The 23,262-nt window shown below is 45.8% G+C and overlaps 1 protein-coding gene across 3 annotated transcripts in view; it reads left to right on the top strand.

Moving 5' to 3' along the window:
• The window catches only part of LOC140736205 (deoxynucleoside triphosphate triphosphohydrolase SAMHD1-like), a 34,154-nt gene extending 14,288 nt beyond the window's left edge, over positions 1-19,866 (top strand). Inside the window, exons 9-14 of one of the 3 annotated variants that reach the window (XR_012100904.1) lie at positions 8,221-8,360; positions 14,200-14,289; positions 15,024-15,128; positions 15,849-15,986; positions 16,836-17,765; positions 17,890-19,866. Coding sequence is in view for 2 of the 3 variants with exons in the window: in XM_073062115.1 (XP_072918216.1) it covers positions 6,650-7,277; positions 8,221-8,360; positions 14,200-14,289; positions 15,024-15,128; positions 15,849-15,986; positions 16,836-16,886 (1,152 nt within the window). In the remaining variant the exon portion in view is untranslated. Of the gene's footprint in view, positions 1-5,680; positions 7,278-8,220; positions 8,361-14,199; positions 14,290-15,023; positions 15,129-15,848; positions 15,987-16,835 lie in introns of those variants that run through there. The other 2 variants (XM_073062115.1, XM_073062114.1) reach the window with 2 other exon arrangements.
• The last annotated feature ends 3,396 nt before the right edge of the window (positions 19,867-23,262 follow it).

Below are 23,262 nucleotides of genomic sequence, written 5' to 3'. Positions count from 1 at the left end.
TTTATGCTCGGGAAGGGAAGATGGTTAGCATCATGATGGTGTAGCTGTCGTTTTGAAGAAAGCCATTGAGAAGTGCTTGCTGGAGTGGAAACCAATCAATAGTAGACTGATGAGAGTCAGGCTGAGAGGGAAGCAAGTGAACACGACTGTGATCCAGTGCTATGCTCCGACTAATGATAGTGATTTTGAAGAAAAGTAAGTTTCTATGAGCAACTGCAATCGGAGGTCGAGTTAACACCGTGCCGTGGACCTCCCATCGTCATGGGAGATCTAAATACCAAAGTGGGGAATAACTAGGGCCTGTAATGTGCTGTAGATTTCTATGTTCTATCAACTTGCACTTCACTAGGGTCACAGGCACCATGGATGTGAAACAATGAACAACAATGGTGAAAGACTGTTAAAATTCTGTGCCATGAACAATCTGGTCATAGGAAGGACCCTCTTTCCACAACATGAAATCCATAAACGGACATGATGCTCACCCAGCGGACGTGACAAGAACAGGCTGATCAATGGCCCACTCCAAGATGCCACTGGTGTACATTGGCGACTCTCAGCGGGCTGCAGGAAATTGTACTAGTTTTCCTCTTAAATATACTCCTTTTGAACCACTCTTACGGCATCTGCAGAATATAAATTTCCTCTTAACAACAGAGAATGAAATGACATCAATGATCTTCAGAGCTCACGTTCGACAGTTGAATATGGACCAGTTAAGGGCAGTGGCGCCTTTAAGGGTCAACAGCATGGCTGAAAACACGGCAGGAGAGATTGAATTCAAACCAGGCTGAAGTGCAGGGGAATGAGGCCTCCTCTACCCAGCATCTTGTTGGCGAATGTGCAGTCACTGGAAAATAAGATTGACAATCTCAGGGCAAGGCTGCTGTCTCAGAGGCAGATAAGGCAGATCTCAGTTGTTGTTGCACTGAAACCTGGTTAAATGTAGACACCCCTGACGCAGTGGTACAAGCGGAAGATTTTATAATTTTCAGAATATATCAAACTTTCAACTCTGAGAAGGGAAAAGGTGTCAGCATAAGCTTTTTAGTCAATTCTCTTAAGTGGATCAACGTTGGGCTTATTTCAACTTCTTGTCACCTGAATGAGGACAATTAATAATTAAATGCAGACCATTCCACATGGAGATCTCATCCATGATCCTGTAAGCAAACATTTGTGAAACTGCATGAAGCTATCTGTGAAGAAGAAACGGACCATCCTGATGCATTGTAAGTTATAGTCAGTGACTTTAACCAGTTTGAAGGAAACTCTGCCCAATTATCACTAGCATGTCACCTGTTGCACCAGAGGTCCCAACGCACTAGACTACTGCTACACTATGACACAGAATGCCTATCGTTCATTCCGGAGACCATGTTTTGGCAAGTCGGATCATTTGGCTGCACCTCCGCTACCTGAATACAGACAGTGACTAAAGAGCAAGACTCCAGAGATCAAGACAAGTAAGAGGTGGTTTCGGGAGGCAGAGGAACGGCTACAGGATTGCCTTGAGTCAGTGAACTGGGCCGTGTTGGAACTCATCTGAGGTGCTGAGTGACTATGCCAGAGTCATTACAAACTTTATTAAAACAGCAATGGATGAGTGTGTCCCCACAAAATCCTTCAGGGTTTTTGCCAATCAGAAGCCCTGGATGAACAATGAAATCTGGAATGCTCTGAGAGCCGGATTAAAGGCATTCAAGTTTGGAGATCGAGAATGCTACAAAAGGTGCAGGTATGATCTCTGCAAAGCTGTCTCTCAGGCAAAGTGGAGATTCCAGACTAGACTGGAATCAAAGAGGGATGTTCAACAGCTGTGGCAGGGTTTGAATGCTATAATGGCCGACAAAGTAAAATTTTGTGTCATTGGGGACAGCAGAACTTCACTTCCAGGTGAGCTCAATGCCAAACGGTCATCATTTCATACAATGATCCTCCGGAACGAACTCTGTATTTTATGGCCAAGAAGGATCTCCAACCATGCCCTTCTCTTTCAGTGTTATCAAGAGGACCTGGCCACAATCATCATGAGGAGACATTGGAGATGGATTTGGCACATGATGATAAGAGAGGCCAACTTCATCATCAGGACAGAACTTCACTGGACCCCTGAAGGGTGGAGGAAACACAAGAGACCAAAGACAACTTGATGCCACATCATTGAGGCAGAAATGAGGACCCTGAGTTACATCTGGGGCACAATAGAGAAGATGGCCAAGGACAGACAGAGACAATGGACCTTCTTTGCTGCCCTAAACACCAGCTGGGTAATAGGCAGTAACTGCAAAATAAAGCATATTATACACAATCGATCTGGTGATAGTATTGGTAAATGGGGTGACTAGGCTTGTGTCAGCTGCTTCAAGAACCAAATGGTTGAGGAACAGTGGCTGTTCCGGAACTTCACTACGTACACATCACTGCACCTTCTGATTACTCCTCCAGGCAGAAGGCAGTGAGACCTTCTCTTCAAACAAGTGAAGAAAGTAAGAATCCAGAGTAACAGAAGGCCATTTGGCCCATCGAACATTCTCTACTATTGAAGACCATGGCAGAAATTCTATCTCTGCACTATCTCTGTATTCCTTGATTCCCTTACAAAAGTCCACATCTGTGGGCAATGTACTCAGCAGATGGGTATTCCATTGACAAACATGCTGTGCCATGGAATTGAATTCCAAGAGTTCCTTGACTTCATTTTTCATGTTATGGTTGGTCTCAGGGGCTGCAGTCTAAAACTATAACATTAAGAGATCTTAAGCAGAAAAATGTACATCACTAACCACTTTTCTAAATGAATGTAAAATTATTCCTTTTTGTTTGGAAAAGTACAAACTCCTTGGACGCAGAACTCGGAGACCGTTAACAACATTCAGGATGAGTTAGTAAATTGGATTTTACATCGGTTTCATAGGTGAACCCTGAGAGTAGTTTGTAAATTGTTGCCTCGCTAAATGGAGGCCTGTGACTAGGGTGGCGCAGGGATCGGTGCTGAGTCCGTTGTTCTTTGTCAGCATTCTGCAGTTCAACTAATTTAGAGGATGACAAGTAATTTTTTGATTTCTGTACTGCTACTCTTGCTGCTACTGAGATTTGTTTTCCCTTTTGTAATGTGTTTGTGCTTGTTCCAATGGTGTTTACTTGTGGCCTTGCACATGTGTGTCATCTCATTGGTTTAGGAATATATATGTGAAACCCTGATCTGAACCAGGAAAAAGCACATAATGAATTTTTAAATAATTTTAAGAATTTAAAACAAATCTCAATTGCAGTAATAGCAATACAGAAATAAAAATAATAGTTATCATCCTCTAAATGAGCTGATCTGTGGAATGCCGACAGACTTTCACGCAGCCTCTCCTCTCTCTAAGTCTAACTTTAATTCTGACTCGACATACTCTGACTCTCTCAATGTACTGTTCCCTGTGACAATGCTAACCACCAGCCGTGGTCTAGCCTTGGACAAAACACTCAGCTCTGGCACCAAACAGGTGCCCCTTTTATTCCCATCAAAACACCTTACACTGCTACTTTTCCATGTGTTTGATACCTGCACCATGAATTCAGCTTCCAGTGAAAGTCATGTTTTCACCATCTTCCTGTGGCGGTCCTCGCACACGGGGCCCGAAACGCCATCGGAAGCTGCGAGCAGACGCATGACCCGCTCGGGGCGGACCTTCCGGGGACGGTCTGACGTCACGTCCTCCCCGCTGTTCGCAGGGACCCATGGGAAGGGGGTTTTAAGCACGCGAGTTTGACCATTCCGAGTTCAGCTCTCTCTGCCTCCGTGTGTTCCTTTTGTAGCGCCTTGCACGCCGCTACATTGGTGACCCCAACGTCCCAGACGGCATCTGCAACCGGCGACTCCGCAGCCAGCCATGAGTTCGAGCAACTCGCACAGCGCGGTCGCTCTGAAACTTCCGACGTTCTGGGCCACTCAGCCCCACGTTTGGTTCGAGCGGGCTGAGGCCCATTTCAATACCAGAGACATTACGGCCGACGCCACTCGGTACTACTACGTGGACAGCGCGCTTGACCAGGAGACGGCAGGCCGGATCATTGACTTCCTACGCCAGCCGCCAATGGAGGACAACTACCCTTAAGGCGCTTCGGACTCTCCCGCTGCTAACAGGCCGCGCGGCTCCTACACATGGAGCCATCCGAGCTCATGAATGATATGCTGGCGCTCCTGGACGGCCATAAGCCGTGCCTTCTATTCGAACTGTTGTTCCTCGAGCAAATGCCAGAGGACGTTCGCCGCCTCCTCATGGGTGAGGATTTCAGCAATCTGCGTGGGGTCGTGACTAAAGCAGACGTCCTTTGGCAGAGCAAGCAACGTGAAGCAGCCTCCATTGGCCTAGCCACGATTGCATGCCCCAAAGCCCAGGACCCGCAGCCGAAGCCGCCAAGACCCAGGGGGAGACAAGTCGACAGTTCGGAGCAATGGTGTTTCTATCACCAAAGATGGAGTTCAGGCGCGTGCCGCTGCCGTCCACCATGTACTTTTCCGGGAAACACCGGGGCCAGCCGTCACTAATGGCTACAATGGCTGGCTACCGAGACAGCCTCCTGTATCTCTGGGCGGCACTTCCTGGTAGATACCAGGGCCGAAGTCAGCGTGCTTCCCCCCTCGAACATGGACACTCGTAACGCGGCCCCAGGCCCCGAACTCACCACCGCAAATGGTACCAGTATTCGGACGTAAGGCCTGCGAACTATCTCACTGCATTTCGGGTCCAGCCGTTTCACTTGGACTTTCACGTTGGCGGCGGTGTCACAGCCACTACTAGGGGCAGATTTCCTACGAGCCATCTGCCTCCTGGTCGACTTGAAAGGCCGGCGTTTGGTCCACACCGAGACATTCCAGACTTTCCAGCTCGGAGAAGCCAAGCTACCAGCCCTCCACCTGGTGGCAGAATTCCCCTCCATAGTCACCCCGCAGTTCTCCACAGCCAACCCCAAGCAAGGCGTGCAGCACCACATCTCCACGCAAGGACCGCAGCTGCACGCCCGAGCTCGCAGGCTCCCACCTGACAAGCTCCACCTCACCAAGGAGGAGTTCTGTAAGATGGAAGAGATGGGAATCGTACGCCGCTCAGACAGCCCGTGGACATCCCCACTGCACGTGGTGCCCAAGTCCACAGGAGGATGGAGGCCCTGTGGAGACTACAGAAGGCTCAACGACGCCACAACCGCCGACAGATACCCGGTACCCTACATCCAGGACTTCACGGTGAACCTGCACGGAGCGACCATCTTCTCCAAAATTGACCTGGTCCAGGGATACCATCAGATCCCAGTGCACCACAACGGCGTGCCCAAGACAGCCCTCATCACCCCATTTGGCTTGTTCGAATTCCTGAGGATGCCTTTTGGTCTCTAGAATGTAGCCCAAACTTTCCAGAGGCTCATGGACTCGGTGGGACGTGGCCTGGATTTCGTTTTCATTTACTTGGACGATATCCTGGTGGCCAGCAGTTCACACCAAGAGCACGTGGCACATTTGCGCCAGCTCTGCCAACACCTGAGCGACCACGGACTGGCAATCAATCTGGCAAAGTGCCAGTTCGGGCTGACGGAGATCGACTTCTTGAGCCACAGAGTCAACCGGCATGGTGCAGTTCCCCTACCGGACAAGGTCCAGTCCATCCGCCAGTTCCCCAAGCCCAGCACGGTCAAGGGCCTGCAGGAGTTCATGGGGATGGTCAACTTTTATCATCAGTTCGTGCCGTCGGTGGCCCGCATCATGAGACCCTTGTTCCTCCTGATGGCCGGCAAGGTCAAAGAAGTGGCATGAGACGCGGAGTCCACGGAGGCGTTCAAGCAGGCCAAGGAGGCGCTGGCAAGGGTGGCCCTCCTAGTGCACCCGAGAGTCGATGTACCCACGGCACTCACAGTCGACGCTTCGGACACGGCAGTCGGCGGAGTCCTGGAGCAGCTCGTTGAGAACCAGTGGCGACCACTCGCTTTCTTCAGCCGGCACCTATGGCCACCAGAGGTGAAGTACAGCGCCTTCGACAGAGAGTTGCTAGCGCTCTACCTGGCTATCCGGCATTTCCGGTACTTCCTCGAGGGAAGGGAGTTCACCGAGTATACGGACCACAAGCCCCTCACCTTCGCACTGGAGAAAGTATCGGACCCATGGTCGGCTCGGCAGCAGAGGCACCAGTCCTTTGTTTCGGAATTCACCATGGACGTCCGCCACATTGCAGGGAAAAATAACGTTGTCGCCGACACACTGTCTTGCCCCTGCCTCCACTCAGTAGGCATATCGTCCTCAGGAACAGACTACGCAGCACTGGCGGAAGCACAAGGGTCGGACCCCGAGATCCCGGCTTACTGCACCGCCGTTTTGGAGCTCCAGTTGGAGGACGTCTCCATCGGCCCGGTAGCGGATCGACTCCTGTGTGACGTGTCTACCGGTGAACCCTGACCTGTGGTACCAGCGGCATGGAGGCACCGGGTGTTCGACACGCTGCACGACCTGGCCCACCCGTCCATCCAGGCGTCCATCAAGCTGGTAGCAGACACATTCGTCTGGCACGGTTTGCGCAAACAGGTCGGACACTGGGCCAGGACCTGCGTACACTGCCAGACCGCCAAAGTCCAGCGGCATGTGAAGGCTCCACTCCAGCAGTTCCAGCCGATGCACAGGAGGTTCCAACACATCCACGTGGACATTGTCGGCCCCCTGCCAGTCTCCCGGGGTGCCAGGTATATCTTTACCATGGTAGACAGGTTCACCAGATGGCCGGAAGCCGTACCGCTCATAGACACGTCCACTGAGTCCTGCACCAGGGCGCTCATTGCAAACTGGATCGCCAGGTTCGGCCTCCCAACGGACATCACCTCCGACAGAGGGGCGCAGTTCACGTCTGGTTTGTGGACAGCACTGGCGCAGCTCCTGGGCACCCAGCTGCATCACACCACGGCATACCATCCCCAGTCCAATGGTTTGGTAGAGCGATTCCACCGGCATCTCAAGTCGGCCCTGATGGCACGCCTCAGGGGCCCAAACTGGTCAGACGAGCTTCCCTGGGTCCTACTGGACATCCGCACAGCCCCCAAGGAGGACCTGGGCATCTCCTCGGCGGAAATGGTCCACGGCGCCCCCCTGACAGTCCCAGGCGAGTTCGTACCAGAGGCCCGAGGTTCGGAAGAAACTCCAGCTGCGGTGCTAACGAGGCTGCGGGACAGGGTAGGGACCCTAGCGCCGGTCCCGACCTCCAGCCATGGTCCCACGCCATCCTTCACCCCTAAAGACCTCCGAGACTGTGAGTATGTTTTTATTCACAGGGGCATGCACAGGTCACCTCTACAGCGGCCATACGACAGACCCTTCAGGGTGATCCGGCACAACGGAACCACGTGTGTCGTGGAGGTGGGGGGCCGGGTGGAGACTTTTACAGTGGACCGCCTCAAACCGGCGCACTTGGGCATTGAGCAACCAGTAAGGGTACCCACACCGCGCTGGCAGGGCCGGCCACCCAGGCAAGCCACACAGACTGGGGGCTCCACTCCCCTGATGGACGTTTCTGGGGGGGGAAGGGGGGGGGGGAGGGGGTGTGGCGGTCCGCAAACACGGGGCTCGAAACGCCATCAGAAGCTGCGAGCAGACGCATGTCCTGCTCGGGGCGGACCTTCCAGGGATGGTCTGATGTCACGTCCTCCCCGCTGTTCGCAGGGACCCATGGGAAGGGGGTTTTAAGCGCGCGAGTTTGAATCACTAAAACCATTCCGAGTTCAGATCTCTCTGCCTCCGTGTGTTCCTTTTGTAGCGCCTTGAGTGCCACTACATTCCACTGTTATGGCTGTACACGTGTACTCCCTTAATTTTCTCAAACTTTGCTGTGGACTGGGTCTCTTGTACTCTCCTAAATAATCGCACTGCAAATTAGCACCATTTTGTCTTTCAGATTTCCATTTTATTTTAGTGTATAACAAGTAGGAATCACATTGAACTTTTTCCTTACAAGACTATGGTACAGGTACAGACCAAAGTGACTCGACAGAATATCAGTTTGACATGTACAAGATAGGCCTGGGTCTGTGCTGAATTGCTGTATAACTGTAGAACTCTATTGCTAATAGGGACAAATCACACATTTATCTTCCTAATTCACTTTAAGTCAACCAGAAACAAAAGTTTGTTAGATCAATTGCAATTACATGCTGTTATAAAATGTTTTTCTTTGATCTTGTATTTTGTTTTTACAGACAGTATCTTTGAACAGATTCTGAATTCCTCTAAACCTGAGCTGGAAGAGGCACGGACAATCCTGAACAACATTATAAACCGCAACCTGTACAAATGTATTGGGCAGACACAGGCTGAAGAAGGGAAAACTATTAAACGGGTAATTATTACGGGCTGGTATTCTCTGCCTCAATTCTCTATTACTCCCACAACCAGAAGGCAGTGAACCTTCCCTTGAAACGAGCTGAGATTGCATGAGTCAGGTGTAATAGTTTTAGCCCTTTGAGGCTCTCTGCTATTCAACATTATGGCTGTTCTACCTCAGCATCATGTTCCTGCACCTATTACACCCCTGATTCAAGCCGTGGTCTAGCCTTGGACAAAACACTCAGCTCTTGCACCAAACAGGTGCCCCTTTTATACCCATCAAAGCCCCTTACACTGGTACTTTTCCATGTGTTTGATACCTGCACCATGAATTCAGCTTCCAGTGAAAGCCATGTTTGATCCAACACTCTTGATTCAAGCCTGCTCTGCCATGTTGTCATGGCTGATGCATTTCTCTCAATTTCCTGCCTTCTCCCATATCCCTTCAGGCACTGACTCATCTGCCCCAAATATACCCCAATGACTTGGCCTTCACAGCTGCATGTGGCAATAAGTTCCACATATTCACCACACTCTGGCTAAAAATATTCCTCTTTATCTCCATTCTAAGTGGACATCCCTCTATTCCACTCTTAGACTCCCAATCCAGATGAAACATTCTCTCTAAAACTATTCTGTCAAGGCCTTATAACATTGGTTAGGTTTCACTGAGATCTCCCCTCGTTCTCTGATTTCCAGTGATTTTTGGCCCAGAGCCATTAAATGCTCCTCATATGATAAGCCTTTTAATCTTGGAATCATTTTTGTGAACCTCCATTGAAACGTCTCCAATGACAGCAGATCCTTTCTGCGATAAGGGGCTCAAGACCGCTCACAGAACTCCAAATGAGGCCTCACCAGCACTTTAACATTAACATTAGCAGCCTTAACATTACATTCTTGCTTTTATATTATAATCTTCTCCAAATGAATGCTGACATTGCATTTGCCTTCCTCTCCACCAACTTCACCTTCAGGGAGTCCTGTGTGAGGACACCCAAGTTCCTTTGCACCTCAGATTTTAAAATTTTCTCTCCATTTCGAAAATAGTCTACACTTCTATTTCTTCTACAAAAGTGCATGACTGTACCCTTCCCAACACTGTATTTCACCTACCATTTCTTTGTCCATTCCCCAATCTGTCTAAGTCCTTCTGTAGCCTCTCTGCTTCCTCAGACTACCTGCTCCTCCACCTATCTTCATATTGTCTGTAAACCTGGCCACAAAGCCATCAATTCTGTCATCCAAATTATTGATGTATAATGTAAAAAGAAGCAGTCTCAACACACGCCTCATGGAACACCACTTGTCACCAGCAGTAAACCCGAAAAAGCTAAATTTATTCCCACTCTTTGCCTCCTGCCAATTAGCCAATGCTCTATCCATGGTAATGTAATTCCTGTAATACAACAGGCTTTTAACTTGTTAAGCAGCCTCACTTGTCAAAACCCTCTGAAAATCCTAGTAGATAACATACTCCAATTCTCATTTGTCTAACCTGCTTGTTATTTCTTCAAAGAATTCCACTAAATTTATCAGGCAAAATTTTCTCTGAAGGGAATCATGCCTACGACACCCTATTTTATCATGTGCCTCCAAGTACCGGAAACCACAACCTTAACAATCAATTCCAACAGTTTTCCAACCACTGAGGTCAAACTAACTGGCCTGTAATTTTCTTCCTTCTGCCTCTCCCCTCTCTTGAAGAGTGGAGTGACATCTGCAACTTTCCAGTCCTCTGTAACCATGCTACAATCCATCGATTCTTGAAAGAGCAATACTAATGCCTCTACAATCTCTTCAGCCACCTCCATCGGAACCCTGGAGTGTACACTATCTGATCTACGTGGCTTATCTACCTTCAGACCTTTCAGTTTCTCAAGCACCTTCTCCCTAGTAAGGGCAACTTTACTCACTTCTGTCCCCTACGCTCTCAATCTTCCAGCCTACGGCCAGTGTCCTCCACAGAGAAGACTGATGCAAAATACTTATTCAGTTCATCGGCCATTTCGATGTCCCTCATTTACTACTTCCCCAGCATAATTTTCCAGTGGTCCAATATCTACTCTCACTTCTCTTTTACACTTTGATCTATCAAAGAAACTTTTGGTGTCATCTTTAATATTATTGGCAAGCTTAATTTCATAATCCAACTTTTACTTCTTTATGACTTTCTAGTTGCCTTCTGTTTGTTTATGAAAGATTCCCAATCCTCTAACTTCCCACTGATTTTTGCTGTATTAAATGCTCTCTCTTTGGCTTTTATGTTGCCTTGGACTTCTCTTGTCAGCCAGGGTTGCATCATCCTGCCTTTAGAATACTACTTCCAGGTGAACTAAAGTCGGTAACAATTGCTTCATACTCATCCCGATTCACAGACGAATCTCCGAATACAGTCCAGTCTACCGATTCAAAGCAGTCCTACAACCACTCCCATCTTCCCTTGTCCATAGCTTCTGGGTCCTCACTACTGGTGCTGCCTACACTCAGGGAGTAGAAGTACAGCCAGATGATCAGACTTTCCATAGTGAGCGCATGAAACAGCATGGAAGGCATTCTTGATGATGGTGTAACAATGGTCCAATGTGTTGTTTCCTCTTGTACTACAAATGATTTGATGATGGTAATTATTTCGTGAGTTTTTCAGGCTGGCCTAGTTAAAATCCCCCAAAATGATGATGAAGGCATCAATTTCTGCTGTTTTGTGCACGTTGATCCCATTGCTCAGATCATCTAAAGCCTGTTTGACATTGGTTGAGGTGGAAAGTACACTAGTTCCAAAATGATCACAGAAATATCCTGCAGCAGGTAAACTGGAAAGCTCTTAATTGCAAGATATTCCAGTTCTGGTGAGCAGAATTGGGTCAGCACTGTATGTTTGTGCACCAAGAGGAGTTGATCATGAGGCACACACCTCCACCCCTGCTTTTCAGACATCAATAGTCCTATCCTGATGGTGTATATTAAACCTGTCAATCTGAATCACTAATCCGGCTAATGTTCTCTGATACAGCACCCTAGTGCTGAGATCTTCAATTTTATTCACTAGAGACTGTAGGTTTGCCAGCTAGATAGTTAGTATTAGGAGTCTGCAAATCCATTTCCTTAAACGCACTTCTATTCCCGACCTACAGCCACGTTTCCAACATGGAATCCAATTTCGTAGGGATATACAGAGACCCAGCTACTGTAACCTATTGGTTAGGATTGTGGGAATGATGGTGTAAAAGGCTGAGCTATAGTCAACAAACAGCATCTCGACAGGCGTTCTTATTGTCCAGGTGAACTAAGGCTGTATGAAAAGCCATTGAGATTGCATCTGCTGTAGACCTATTGTGGTTATAGGCAAATCGCAGTGGGTCCAGGTTTTTGCTGAGGCAAGAGTTGATTCTGGCCATGATCAACCTCTCAAAGAATTTCATCACTGTAGATGCGAGTGCTACTGTGTGGTAGTCATTAAAGCAGATCACACCACTCTTCTTAAGCACTGGTATAGTTGTCACCTTTTTGAAGTAGGTGGGAACTTGTGATCATAGCAGTGAGGTTGAAAATGTCCTTGATTACTCCCGCCAGCTGGTTGGCACAAGTTTTCAGAATCCTACCAGGTACTCCATTGGGACCTTCCGCCTTGTGAGGGTTCATCCTCCTTAAAGACAGCCTAACATCGGCCTCTGAGATAGAGATCACAGGGTTACCAGGTGTTGCAGAGATTTTCACAGCTGTAGTTATACATCTCTTTCAAAGCGGGCATAGAAGGCTTTGAGCTCATCTAGTAGTGAAGCAGCATTGCCATTCATGCTGTTGGGTTTCACTTTCTAGGAAGTAATGTCATGCAAACCTGCCAGAGTTGACATGCATCGGATGTCACCTCCAACCTTGCTCAGAATTGTCTCTTTGCTCTTGAATTCGCCCTCCACAAATCATATCTAGTTTTCTTGTACAGAGCTGTGTCACCAGATTTAAACACTACTGATTTATCCCTCAGTAGATGACATACCTCATAGTTCATCCATGGCGTTGGATACGATAGGGTCTTTTAAGAGACTTTTGGATAGGTACATGGAGCTTAGAAAAATAGAGGGCTAGGGGTAACTCTAGTAATTTCTAAGGTAGGGACAAGTTTGGCACAACTTTGTGGGCTGAAGGGCCTGTATTGTGCTGTAGGTTTTCTATGTTTCTAAGATAGTTGATATTGTGAGTCTACAGCTCCATTTTCTTAAACGCACTTGTATTCCTGACCTGCAGCCATGTTTCCAACACGAATCCAGTGAGAAGTGTGGCTACAGTCAGCTTTGTTTCCATTGGTTTTAAGCAGTGATAGTTTATTCAATTGCATTGCAACATCTTTACTAACTGTACAGACCTTGGACGCGCTTGTGATTCTCAGCTGTATCAGGATGAAATGGGAATATTTAATTGTATCCATTGACCTCTGATGCTGCTCGAGATCGCCGCTCAATAGGTGCACCGGAGGTCCACATAGGCTGGTCAGTTTTGGCCAGCTCCTCTCTCATAACTCCGCAATTCCTTTTATTCCACTGTAATACTGATACATCTGGCATTAGCTTCTCCTTCTCAAATAGCTGGGTGAATTCTATCAATTGTGATCACTGGCTCCTAGGCATTCCTTTACCTTATGCTCTCTAATCAATTCTAGTTCATTGCACAACATCCAATCCAGGATAGCCGATCCCCTTGTGGGCTCGACCATGAGCTGCTCTAAAATGACATCTTGTAGGCATTCTACAAGCTCCCCTTCTTGAAATCCAACATCAACCTGATTTTCCCAATCTACCTGCATATTGAAATCCCCCATGACTATCATAACCTTGCCCTTTTGACATACATTTTCTATTTCCTGTTTTAATTTGTAAGTCACATCTTTGCTACGGTTTGGGGTCTATATAGAACTCCTATCAGGATCTTTTTACCTTTGCAGTTTCTGAGCTCGACCCACTATGATTGTACACCTTTCGATCCTATGTTACCTCTTTCTAATCATTTGATTGCATTTTTTCCAACAAAGCCACCCACTCCCTCTGCCTACCTACCTGTCCTTTCGATACAATGTGTATCCATCAACATAATGCTCCTAGCTATGATTTTCTTGAAACCTGAATTCAGTGTTGCCCACAATGTCATACATGCTAATCTGTAACTGTGCTACGGGTTCATCTACCTTATTCCGTATGCAGGCTCCCCATGGGTGGTATTGGCCCTTCCTCCTTGAAGCCATTCATCTGAACAAAGCACCTTGTGCAACAGAGATGGCATCCTCAGCCATCTTCCCTCCTGTCTTCTCCCATCTCCCCCCCAGAAAGTACCTCAACCCACACCACAGTGTCCATCACAAAAGCCTCTCCACGCAGTGTTCTCTGGAACCTTCTCCCAATTCCACCATCCTGATTGGCTGACACAACGTTCCTAAGTTGAATAACATAGTCTCTTATCTTTAGCTCAAGCCCAAACGTGCTAAAAGCAGAACAGACTGCTCTTAGAGAACTGCTAAAATGAAATACCTACAGCATCGTAAAAATCTTAACCAGGACGTTACACGATGAATGCACGTAAATAAGCAACAGGACTCATTTCTTTGGGGGGAAAAGGCCATAATTATTGTTACTAATTCATCAATCATTGATAATCTCTGCTCAAAATTGTAATGGCATTCGAGAGAATTTGGGCATATGCTCTCAAAAACGTTTGCTATCCCTAAACGGTCATTTGTAACAATACAAGTCCTGTAGGTATTGACTGTCACAGACTGCAGGCGATGTTTTATTGTACATTGGATTTTATTTGTACATTTACAAATTTAACCAGACTCATTTGAAATGTTCCCTCTCCATCAGGAGGAGATTGCTAATCTGAAGGCTGAAGTGGTTACAGCTCTTCCCTCAGAAAGGGACGTTAAGCTCGAGGCAAAAGATCTCATTGTAAATGTGAGTACTGGCTTGTTAATGATGGAGAGGAGAGTTCTCTATACATCTGGCAGATTGTACCATTATGGAAACAAACCCTTTGGCCAGTATTCAAGTACCCATTTACCTAATCCTACCCTCACATATTTTATTCTCCACATGTTCCTATTAACTCAGTACAGATTCCAGCACACACCTACACACCAAGGGTATGTTACAGTGGTCATTTAATCTACAAATATGCACAGTTTGGGATTTGGGAGAAAATCTGAGACCCCAATGAATTCCCCTTGGTTACGGGAGAGCATGCAAACTCCACATAGACAGTACCTGACGTCAGGATTAAAGCCAGGTTACTGATTCTGTGGCAATCACCAAACACCTGTGCACATACCTTATTTGATTCTTCCCTTACTTCCATCAAATGCCCCCAGATCCTATCACTTAACCACTCTGTAGGTGTAATTTACCACAGACATTTAACCCGATCGTCATTGGGATGTGGGAGGAACTGGTGCACCTCCGGGAAATTTGCGTGTTCACAGGGAAATTGTATAATCTCTGTACAGGAGTTTGGGATTGAGCCTGCGCTGTGGAACTAAGAGGCTGCACTTCTATCAATAGAGTAACTGTTATAATCGATGGGCTTGTGACCAATGTGATAAAAAATAGAGTTCGTTTTAGTTTGTTGCTATTTACGAGAGAGTAATTTGATTTTTACTGTGAATAAATATAACTAAAATTTCTCACACTAGGTTATTCCAATGAACTATGGGATGAAAGAGAAAAACCCCATTAATAATGTTCGATTCTACTGCAAGAATGACCCTGACAAGGCCTTCAAAATCAGAAGAGAGCAGGTAACCCCCCGAGCATCGGAGGTATAAACACATCTGGCCACGGAAGCAGCGTGTGAACTCGTTTCCTTCCAGCCTTGCACCGGCCACTGTTGGGGTTGAGACTGGGGCTCTCGTTGTGGGCTTTCCACTGTTTTCAGTTTGCTTCCCAGCCATCATCGTCTCTGGAGATACTGGCCATCTCCCTGGGATTCAGCCTGTACTTGGTGTGTCTGCGATCTGAACCTTGCTCCGTTGCTCTAGGAAGCTCATTGTGGTCTGGTTGTCATAACAGGATAGTCTGGACAGGCTGAACATGCACTTCCCGGACTTTATAAATGTGAGAGGAGAGTCGTTTGAAACATACAGTACAACAGGGCTTACCAGGGTTGAAGTGGAAAGGATGTTTTCTTTTTGAAACTAGGACTAGGCGTTTATTTTTTTTAAATAGATGGTTGCTCATTTAAGAGGTGAGGCAAAGCCTTTTCTTTCAGTGATCATGCATACTTGGAACTTTTTTCTTTGAAGTAGAGAACTTGAGTATTTTCAAGACAAAGGCATGATAAACTGGTGGGTGGTCACTGTGAGTAGTCAAGATTGTGGATTGGAAGTTACAACAGATTAGTCATGATCTTACTGGAAGCTGCAATAGACTTGAGCAGCTGTGTGGCCAGCTTCCTCGGAAATTTATATATCTCCTCGTGGTTGGGGGTATTAATCTCTCTCACTCTGGTGCCCACCCAGGTATCTCAGATACTACCAGAAAGGTTTTCAGAGCAGCTGATCCAAGCATACTGCAAGAAGACCGACGAGGAGAGTGTACGAGCTGCACGGAGACTCTTTGCCCAGTGGTGTACGACCAGGAAGTTACCCAAGCCAAGGGTAAAAAGAGGGGGTTATCTCTGTGTTACTGTAATTGTTTCTGCAAGTATTTAGATAAAATTATGATGGGTATCAATAGGGGAAATGCAAGCAGGCTTTCTAGATTGTGTGAGATTAGAACAAGAGGCCATGGGTTAAGGGAGAAAGGCAAAATGCTTCAGGTTTCATGATGGGGAGCTTCTTCACACAGAGGGAGATAAGAGTGAGGAATGGGTGGCCAGCAGAGGTGATTCGGGTTTAGTTTCAACATCTAAGAGAAATTTGGATAGTTATATGCATGGGAGGGGTATATAGGGTGACAGTCTGGGCACAGCTCAGTCAGACTAGACAGATTAATAGTTTGGCATGGACTGGATGGGCCATAGGGCCTGTTTCAGTGCTGTAAAGTCATGTGACTACCAAAATTCATTTTTCGCTGCTCTGTGCCTCCTGCCAAATGGCAACAACAGGAAGAGGGATGAGGTGCTGAATGATCTCATCATCCTGAGACATTGCCTCTTGCAGATGTTCTCAATCCTTTCTGTCCTTGGCTGTTATAATCCGGGAATATTAGTGTCGGTTTTATTGACGTTTGTCATGAAAGGAGATTGTGGAAATGTCCCCTTTCCTTCCTCAGAAATAATGGCAAGGAGGAGGTGGGTGGGTGGGAGGGATTTGAAACCTGAGGGGGTGGAAGGGGCTTTCGTTGAAAGGTGAGAGCAGTGTGGATTTGGAGGATGTGTGGCAGCATGGTATGGAAGTGCAAGGAAATTGTTTTTCTTAAGCCCTTTTGAAGTTTAAATAACGTGATGTGATATTCTTTTCCCTTTAGAATGGTGGTTAATCATTGCATGTTGTGTCTACCTGCAGGATCATGATGATATTGACCCTGCGTCAATGTTGGAACCAGCCCAGGAGTGACTTTCAATCACATCGTCAGGCGTGGAGCGATAAAGCTGTTTAAGTAGATAGAGAATGTTGTAGCTCTTCAAGTAGGAAAGCTGGGGAATTTCCTGTGCATCATGCAATTGTTTTATTTCTCGTCCTTGTTGGTTTAATCTCCTAGTTTCCTTGGTTCTTTTCTGATTCCCAGTTTACAGAGCGCTTGCTTCAATGGTGAAAAGAAATCTTCATGCAAAGAAATTGAAATCTAAATGACTTAGGAGCAAGTTAGTTGAGAAGAGTTGATTTCTTTTTCAACACAATATCTTCTTAATTGATTGCTCCCTGTTCCAGTTGGTACCTAACCTCAATCTGTAAACCATGTAGTTTGTGTCACCATGCAGAACATTGCAGAATGTGGAATACATTATTCACAGTAAACATATCTTTAGTTCACCCCACCCCCCCAGCTTTCTGCAGGGATCGCTGCCACCCTCTGTGATTCCCTTGTCCATTCTCCCTTCCCACTAACTTCCCTCCAGGCACCTAACCCTGCAAGCGGCCTAAAGGCTGCACCTGCCCAAACACCTCCTCCTCAATTCAGGGCCCTAAACGGTCCTTCCAGGTGAGGCAACACGTCACTTGTGAATCAGATGGGTTGTCTATTGTATCCGGTGCTCCCGATGAGGCTTCCTCTACATTGGTAAGACCCATCATAAATTGGGGGGCTGCTTCGTCAAACACTAACGTATCGTCCACCACAAGCAGGACTTCCTGGTGCCAAAACTTCTTAATTCTGATTCCCATTCCTGTTCCAACACCTTATATTCCTCCCACTTTGTTGAGCCAAGCTGAGGTCACCGTCAGGGTGGAGGAGATACACCTTATATTCCTCCCACTTTGTTGAGCCAAGCTGAGGTCACGGTCAGGGTGGAGGAGATACACCTTATATTCCTCCCATTTTGTTGAGCCAAGCTGAGGTCACGGTCAGGGTGGAGGAGATACACCTTATATTCCTCCCATTTTGTTGAGCCAAGCTGAGGTCACCGTCAGGGTGGAGGAGATACACCTTATATTCCTACTGGGAATTGAGGTGACATTTTGCTATTGCACTTTTTAATAATGGTCACTGGAATCACTTGCTATTTAACATACTCAGGATGTTTTTAACTTGTGAAAAGGCAGCTGGAATTGCACTGTAGAAATCAGTGCACTGAACACATTTTATGCAAATTCCTTGCCCATACATGTGGGGTTAAAAGTTATGATTTGTGACTTTTATAAACTTTAAACCTGTTAAAATTCAAGCCAAGCTTAGTTTCTCCTGTCACTTCGTTGGCCACTTACTGTTCAATCATTACAGGGTGAGAATGGACCAGTGTTTCCAGGTTTCATTGTAGAGCAGTATGGATTTCTGACCAATAATGGAGAGTTTTCATGTTTATATTAGGCTTATTGTTTGAGAGTTCTCAATTAATATAATCGCATCATGATGTGATATCATTTGTAGACTTAAATAGGAACACTGTAGATAAGTATTCAGATCGTCCTGTGTACTACCCTTCACTGTCAAACCCTACATAACCTGCTTCATTCCCAGCTCTGAAATACAAGCTCATCCAATTCTTCACTCCTCATGACATGGGGAATTTTGTTCAGACATCATAAACATCTCATCCTTGCGGAAATGGAAACTTGTCAACGTTGGAAGCCATGTTCTCAAAGACTGCACAGTTATTACTCAATCTGGGGTGCTTAGTGTCCAAGGGGGTAAGTGTGAAGATTATAGGTAAGGTCAGTCCTTTGTACTGAATCGTGTTTTCATGTAGTGTGAACTGGTGCATACAGACACTGGTTCCTTATTGCAAGTAACTTTAGCCGTCTGTGCCCACCATCTTCTCACAAGCTTATTTTAGTGTAAATATAACATTGTATGAAAGTGATAATGAGAAATATACCAGTAGTACATTTGACAAAAGGATTTAGTAAATCACAGTCAAAAGAAGAAAGACATTTTGAGCTTTTGTGAAATTCATGGAGTAGGGGAAATGGAAGGACAGAACTAATTCTGTGATTGACTTGCAACTAGGAAGTCCGGTGTCCCCACTGATAGTTCCTGATGGGTGTTAACAATGGACAACTGCTCCCCACTCCATCCTTTCTCAGATTAGCATGGAAGTTCATTTAGTTGCTTTGGCAAAGCATGTGGGAGAAAGGAGAATGTGCTGATTGGCCAACACAAGAATGTTGTGGGTGGTCTGAATGATAACAGGTCAGGTTTGTAGACAATGCAAATACACTGTGGTGTACAATCGATTACTGAGGAGCTGGTAATGTCTCTGATTACGCTGTCCATGGTCCTGTTGACATTTAATGGGGAGCTGAGGTTCCTTGTCTCCCCGACTCCAAATAGTCTCAGGCGAATTTAACCCTACCTTATAAATGTGAGTTGTTTACTGGAGCTCAGGTGTTCCCCAGGTGAAGCCCGCCTATGCCCAAGGGGGGTAGAGAGAGAGAGAGAGAGAGAGATGCAAGAATGGATTCTGCCACTCTGCTTGCACAATTTATTGCGAGAGGTGAGAGGGTATTATCTCTGGTGAGGTACAGGCGGCAACACTGCAATAAATTGCCTTATTGGGGTATTTCAGAGGTAAAATAGATGTAGAAGTTTTCTGTGATTGGACAACTGAATGTCATTTCACTCCTTTTTCTTTTATTTTTCTTCATTTAATTGGATAATGAAAATGGGGTTGTATTTGGTGGTAAATATGTACTTTGATAATAAAGTTATTTTGACATTCAGTTTACTTTGGATAGTGGGAAATATTTTTGTGACATTTGATATTAGATCACATAACTCTATCAGCCCTATTTAAAAGGTCTCTCCTTGAGTGAGTTTGCATAATCATTTAGACATTAATTGTGTTTTCTTTGTCATAGTGGAATATTTAATGTTTTGTCTGTTTCTTGAATTATATGGCGATACAGTTAACGACAATGGAATATCAATAAAGATGGGCTTATCTGATCAATATCTTATTGTGTGTAACTTTGTTGGTAAGTTCTTGTATTGTAGCAGTGACGACAGTTAAAGTCAATTTAACACAATCAATCAGATCCAGTCATTACCTACAAATGGGACTTTTTCACAACCTGAGATCTGGATCTCTTTTGCCAGAGAACTGTGGAAGTGGCCATCAAATACAGTCAGTGGCCACTGTATCAGGCAGAGGAGGCCCCTGATGGCCACTGAGTGTGTGTTCACGTTTGTCAGTTGCAGTAGCTCGTCCACTTTAAGGCTCGATGTGTAGTGTGTTGAGATGCTCCTCTGCACACCACGGTCATGACACATGGTTATCTGAGTTACTATCGCTTTCCTGTCAGCTTGAACCAGTCTGGCTATTCTCATTAATCTCTCTCATTAACCAACTATTTTTGACCACAAAACTGCGGCACACAGGGTACTTTGTTGTTTTTCGCACTATTCTCTGTAAACTCTGGAGAAGGTTGTGCATGAAAATCCCAGGTGATCAACGGTTTCTGAAATGCTCAAACCAACGTGTATGGCATCAATAATCATTCCAACGTCAAAGTCACCCAGATCACATTTTGTCCCCATTCTGAATAACAAGTGAACCTCTTGACCATGTCTGCATGCTCTTACGCATTGAGTTGCTGCCAGATGATTGGCTGATTAGATACTTGCATTCACATTCTCTTGTTGAGGTGTACCTCGTCAAGTGGCCACTGAGTATATATTCAAGGCTCAGATGCATTTTGGCTTCAGGGTGGAGAGTTAGGGGCTGAGGATAAAATCAGATCAAGCATCAGGTTTGAGGAGCCGAATACCCAACTCTGTCCAACAAGGCACTGTCATAATTCAAAGAAACATAAGCAGGTTATTATCACACGCGTACATCAAGAAATCTGTTGTTTTGTGGCAGCAGTACCGTGCAATACATAATTAAAAATTATGATCAGTTGTAAAAAAAAATGCTAAATTGAAATAGTGTGTTAGTGTTCAAGAATTCATGGACCAATCAGTAATCTGATGGTGGAGGGGAAGAAACTATTCCTCAAAGGTTGATTGCGCATCTTTGGGCTCCAGCACCTCCACCCTGATGGTGGTAATGGGCAGAGAGCATGTCCTGGATAATGAGATAATGAGGGTCCTCGATGATGGATGCTGCCTTCCTGAGGCATCGCCATTTGAAGATGTCCTCAATAAGTTATTGCCTGTGAATGGAGTTGGCCGATTCTGCAAATAGTTGCATCCTCTTTCGATCTTCTGTATTGGAGCCTCCATATCAGGCGGTAATGCAGCCAGTCAGAAAATTCTAGAATATTATCTACTGTACATCAGCAGAATGTAACGAGGGAAAAATCAGGTGCTGACCGAACTCCTGTTGTGGCATAGTTGGGAAGCAGTTTCCTACAGTTCAGCTGCACTGTTTACTCACTTGTACTCATGGAAACATAGAAAACCTACAGCACAGTACAAGCTCTTCAGCCACAAAGTTGTGCTGAACATGTCCCTACCTCAGAAATTACTAAGGCTTAACCATAGCCCTCTATTTTTCTCAGCTCTATGCACCTATCCAAAAGTCTCTTAAAAGATCCTATCCTATCCACCTCCACCACAGTTGCCGGTAGCCCATTCCACACACTCAGCACTCTCTGAGCAAAAAAACTTACCCCTGACATCTCCTCTGTACCTACTCCCCAGCACCTTAAACCTGTGCCCTCTCGTGTTAGCCATTTCAGCCCTGGGAAAAAGCCTCTGACTATCCACACAATCAATGCCTCTTATCATCTTATACACCTCTATCAGGTCCCCTCTCATCTTCCATTGCTCCAAGGAGGAAAGGCGGAGTTCACTCAACCTGTTTTCATAAGGCATGCTCCCCAATCCAGGCAACATCCTTGTAAATCTCCTCTGCACCCTTTATATGGTTTCCACATCCTTCCTGTAGTGAGGCCACCAGAACTGAGCACAGTACTCCAAGTGGGGTCTGACCAAGGTCCCATATAGCTGCAACATTACCTCTCGGCTCCTAAATTCAATTCCACGATTGATGAAGGCCAATGCACCAAATGCCTTCTTAACCACAGAGTCAACCCGCATAGCTGCTTTGAGTGTCCTATGGACTCGGACCCCAAGATCCCTCTGATCCTCCACACTGCCGAGAGTTTTACCATTAATACTATATTCTGCCATCATATTTGACCTACCAAAATGAACCACCTCACACTTATGTTGTAGCCCGGGGAAAAGTACACACTCAGGACAACAACTACTTTTTTAGGTTTTAATTTCTTTATCTGTTTTAGATGTTTTAGTGCCAGAAGAGGGACTTTAAACAAAACGAACAACTTTGTAATCAGGTCCTGCTGTTACAATCTCAGTTTAACCTTCGATCCACATACTTGTGTCTCGACCAATTGCCTATGCAGTATAAAAATACAAAGAAAATCGCACAAAACTAACACAGTACTAATACAGTGGTGGCAATTTTGAAGGAACACAATACAAACAACATTAGAACCCCTCCCCCAACCCTATATCTTATACACAGCAGCAAAAAATGTAAGTGAATACACCTCATCTAAGATGTCTACTACTTTTTAGTAGACACATGCTGAACCCCCGAACAGAGACTGAACATTCACGTTACGTGGTTACATGCACAATCAGCCATGATACAATAAAGTTAGACAAAAGGTACACTTTGGCACAACTTTTACAAGATATTGCCTGGTAGTTAAATTACAGGAAGACTGACCTACTTGGCCGGTGAGGAACTTTGCACAAGCCACGCTATCCAGCTTTGAGTCCTTTACTCGTGAAAATCTAAAGCATCCACACGTAAAACATGTCAAATTACCGATATTCTTGAGTCGCCAACAAGCATAACCGAATTCACATGGATATTGTAAATTGATGTTCACCTTTCCTCAGCCAGCCCAGTACCTCTAGGGGGACTTGATTCCAATGCCCCAACAGCTTCTGCAGCAGAAAGCAAAATGGTCTCCCCACTATCCCACGCGTGCATAATGACGTCACCATCTCCACTTAAAGGCACAAGCAACTATTCTAGCATTATCTAGATGAATGCCTAGGTACACTTTTTAACAAAAATGAATAAAATTCGATGGTCACCTGGTTACATTTAACTGCATTGAACTCTATCTGCCACTTCTCAGCCCAGTTTTACATCCTATCAATGTCCGGCTAACAGCTCTCCACACTATCCACAACACCCCCAACCTTTGTGTCATCAGCAAACTTACTAACCCATCCCTCCACTTCCTCATCCAGGTCATTTATAAAAATCATGAAGAGTAAGGGTCCCAGAACAGATCCCTGAGGCTCTCCACTGGTCACTGAACTCCATGCAGAATATGACCTGTCTAC

The sequence above is a fragment of the Hemitrygon akajei genome, chromosome 11 (assembly GCF_048418815.1).
Source record: "Hemitrygon akajei chromosome 11, sHemAka1.3, whole genome shotgun sequence".
NCBI classification, from domain to species: domain Eukaryota; kingdom Metazoa; phylum Chordata; class Chondrichthyes; order Myliobatiformes; family Dasyatidae; genus Hemitrygon; species Hemitrygon akajei.
The sequence above is the reverse complement of the archived record's forward strand: the minus strand, read 5'-3'. Positions and strand labels throughout refer to the sequence as shown.